At 37.7% G+C, this 4,151-nt stretch overlaps 1 protein-coding gene across 1 annotated transcript; it reads right to left on the reverse strand.

The window, feature by feature from the left end:
- Window positions 1–1,500: 1,500 nt before the first annotated feature.
- On the reverse strand, window positions 1,501–3,944 carry CYTL1 (cytokine like 1; the record flags this gene model as incomplete). Its single annotated transcript, XM_084285768.1, has 4 exons — window positions 1,501–2,009; window positions 2,170–2,298; window positions 3,649–3,693; window positions 3,801–3,944. 4 exons carry the CDS (start codon window positions 3,942–3,944, stop codon window positions 1,935–1,937), a joined length of 393 nt encoding a protein of 130 aa, XP_084141894.1. The 3' UTR covers window positions 1,501–1,934.
- Window positions 3,945–4,151: the final 207 nt, after the last annotated feature.

Here is a 4,151-nt window from a genome sequence, read left to right on the forward strand (position 1 = left end):
GCTCTGTGTGTGGTTACCAGGTTCCCTGCCAACATGTTAATGTTAATGGCCAACATGTCCTTATTCCAGGATATGGTTGCTGCTGAGGGAGTTGGCCTTGGATATGTTTAAGTGATGTAGAAAAAATGATCTTGGTATCTCTAGAGTGCGCAGGATCTTGTACAGAATTTGCTGGCTTGGAGAGGAGTTAAATCCTAGAAGGAAACCAAGCAATGGTTTTTCTGAGAGTAGGACTATCTGAGCTGTTGCACTTGAGTTCAGCCTGGTGCTAGACCAGACTTCTGAGCCTGCTACTTTCTCTTCCCACATGGCCACGGAGAAATCTATGTGTGAGAGGGAGCCTTGGTGAGCTGCTTGGGGGCAGAGTAACTCTTGTAGAGGATTGATAGGGTTAACGCATGAGGACTTGAGCTTCAGGAGTGAAGTGAAAAGTTGGATAGGCAATAGTTGTAATAAGTCTGAATGGTTCAGATAATTTATATCAGAATGATGACAAAATCAGAAAACTATAGCTAAAAAATGATTGATAGTTTCAACAGACTAAGATAATTCCAAAATTAAGGAAAAAAAAACACACCTTTTTATTATAATTATTTTGTTTCCATAAAAGTTGTTAGTCATTTTGTTTATAGAATCAGATATTCACTGAAATAGCAGAAAATAATGGAGCTGTGATTGCTACGTAATCCCCTAACCTTGCAGAAGATGGTGTTTTTATAAAACATGGTGGAACAACTCACCAGTTCACCAGAGCTGACAATTCTGCAGAGGAATGACCAGACTATAATACTGTACTATTGCATGACCAGACTATATAGTACTGTACAGGAGAGAGGGGAACCACTTGGACAGGACCCAATGGGTTAATTGCAACTAGTTCCAAGAATATGGGAAAGTTCCTTTCTATTTTTGGCACCAAAGAACTGCCAGATGTGGAGGTTTCGTGTCCTGAAGATGCTGAAGGGACCCATGACTCTTGAACTACTACCATCTGGAAATTTTATTAATCTCAGTAGCTCAGTTTATCAGTTGTGTTTTGGAAGCATAGCAATCTGTCCAAACATTGAATAAGCCAATAAACTCAATTCTGAGCCACTGCCTCACAGCTTACATTCTCATAACACAGAAACAGTATTTAAAAAATAATCCACTAATTTTGTTAAAGAAATTGTTTTCAGTAAAGAACAAATCTCCAAGTAGAAACTTATACATTGCCGAATCATGCAGACACAGCAAAGTTTGCATTGCCATGGAAACAAAGCTAAAGATGGTTTATGCTGTGAAAAACAACTTGCAAGTGCCTGTGAAAAGTTTATAAAAATCACACCTTTTCAATTGATCTTGAAAGACATGATGTAACACACGTATCTTGGGTTTGAAGGCGGTTTTTATTTATTTACTTATTTATTTTTCACCAAGACGAGATACTTTAATCTCTGTTCTTACAAATCTGACATCAAAAACTATCAGCATACATATATGAGCTATACATCTGCCAGTACACAGTTATACTCCTCCTTTAAGAAAAACAAGAATGGTCCTTTCCATGCCCATCTAATAAAAGAACCTCTAAGTCAGGATAGAATATTGATCATAATACATTTTCTATGAGCTATTTGTAAAAGAGTTTTAAAATCTAGTACCTAATGTTTAAACAAAACATACTTTATACATTTGGCTAAGCTGAAATATCATACCTTGCCAAATGAAAAAAAATGTTTTCTAACCATAGTTTTCCTAGCAGCTCTGTAGGTATGTAAGGCATGCAGTTCATTTCCTGCCAAGGCTGAGAAAAATGGGTAGGTCTGAGACAATATTGCTAGTGTGCTTGAAAAATATTTTAGCTGTTAACGTTGTAGCTGACTGTGTGTATATATTTTGTCTCTTGGTCTCTGAGAAAATTTCCCAGGTACAACTTTGGATCTGACTCCATTTTAGCTGTCAATTTCATCAGAGGTCTCAACAGAATTTTCCAGAGCACTACAGTCATCGGTGAGGAACACCAAGTCCTGGAGAAACAAAAGAGATGGCTAATGTCATAAGGAGGAACACAGAAGATAATGTAAGTTTGAGAAACTCAGGCCCTAATCAGCCTTTGCTGAAGTCAGGGGATGGGATGGAGATGGAGGGAGGTAAAAGCTATGTTCCTGTTGATGCATCCTGACTTACCCTTCTACAGTAGGAGATCATAATGGTGTACAGGCTACGGGCTTTTTCCTTCAGATCACTCACTTCAATCACTCTCTCACATCTGGGGTAGGCCACAAAATCACGGAGTTTTGTCAGCACACAGTAATTCTGCAAAGCATGCAGAAGAAGTACTTGTAACAGCACACAAATGGAGATTTATGTTCCTGGTCCACCACTTTCAAAATTCTTATTGCCTCTCTGCCATGAATTCCTGCCTCTGTGTATGTGTAATCTATGTAACCGTTAGTGAGGAAAATTTACCATCGATATTTCATAACAAAGACGCTTGGTCCAAATAAGTGCTCAGAAAATTTCACAAGTACAGTTTTGGTCTGCCAACTTCTTTCTCACGTGCTTTAGGAGACAGATGTGCCAATACAATCACATATGCTCCTGCTGTTGGTGGGGTACCTGCAGTATAGGTGCACTACGTTCCTTTTACGAAAGTGCCTCATTTAGCTGGTGAACAAGACTATCAAAGTCTTACACACAATTCCTCAGTTCCCATACAATACTGTGAACACCAGACAGAATTTTTCTGAGTAAAAATTTTCAAATTTTTACCACATATCTTGCAGAGACAATATTAATTTTGTAGTGTCTTTGTAAAGCAGGTAGATAAATATTCCATCTTTTATTTTAAAGCAAAGGAAGCCAAGGCACATTGTTTTGCAATGTTGCAATGAGGAGAAGCATTGTCAGCTCCAGAGTTAGGATCTGAATTTTACTGACTTGCAAGACTTGACAGTGTAATTGTCTCCAACAAAACATGTCAGGGATTTTTTTTTTTTTTTTTTTTTTTTTTTTACCTTTTAGTTATTCAGCAGAGCATGGAAAATAGCAACAAAGTATGTCAGATATCACAGATATAAACTATATAAACTACTTATGCAGGAGACTATTTTGTCTTTGCTGGGAGATGATATTGATGTCTTTTCTCAGTATTTAACTTCCATATCCTCAAGACTACTTTTTCTTTCTGGATTCAACAAGTGGCTATTTAAAACAGGAAGAGCAAGCAAAGTATCTGTACCCTTCTGTTAATTAAATCTGCAGGCTAGAAGCTATATATAATATAAAATAAAGTAGGTATATTAAATGAAAAAAAATATTCTGCATTTTCTCTTTTAAACTATTATTCCAAGCGTTGTTGTGCATATTTAACTTCTGAAAATTTTCTGTCACAATAAATAATGTATAAATGATAATCACTTCAAAATATTGATTTCCTCATTTTTGAATTTTTAAACAAGTAAAATCTCTGTAACTCCATAGGGATTTTCATAAGATTCACAATGAATTTTTTTTTTTTAGTGACTCATCTTTCTAGTTAATTAAGCTTTTAAAAATTAGTTTCAAACTACTCTTCTGGGGCACAAGCTTAAGAGTTATGCTCTCTTCTAAGAGTTATTAGCTGTTTCTCCTGCACAGCGGTAAGACAGAAATGTGAAAACTTACATGGATGTCCAAGTACAGCCTGGGCAGCGTCTCCACACATGGGTCCTGCAGGAAAGAGGAAAGACCTGTTGCAATTCTGTTTTGAGAGCAACTTGTATCAAAAGCAAGCAACCTACAGTGTCTTTGTAGGAACAGTTTTTATATAGACTCACCACATCCTTGGAGGTCTGCAACTCCTTAAAAGACTTTGTGATTTCTTTGCTCAGAGACAACACCCTGGAGTAGCAAGTTGGAGGGGCTGCATAGGCTAGCAGGGCAGCAGAGAGCAGAGCGATCAGGCTCAGCAGCATCTTCATTGTGGCAAGCTCGTCCAAAGAAGGAGTAAGGGAGGAAAAAATCACCGTTAGTGGTTAGGCAGCTACTGGTAAGCGTCAATGGGAGAGTTTGACAAGTCAGCCCTCAATTAAATAGTCTCCTGTATCAATGGAAAAAAAAAAAAAGTCTGGGGGTGGTCCGAGGAGCAGCTTACTGCTGTTTTAAATTTCCTGCCAACCTATGAAGCA

This window comes from Netta rufina (assembly GCF_964035555.1).
Source record: "Netta rufina genome assembly, chromosome: 4".
Lineage (NCBI taxonomy): Eukaryota > Metazoa > Chordata > Aves > Anseriformes > Anatidae > Netta > Netta rufina.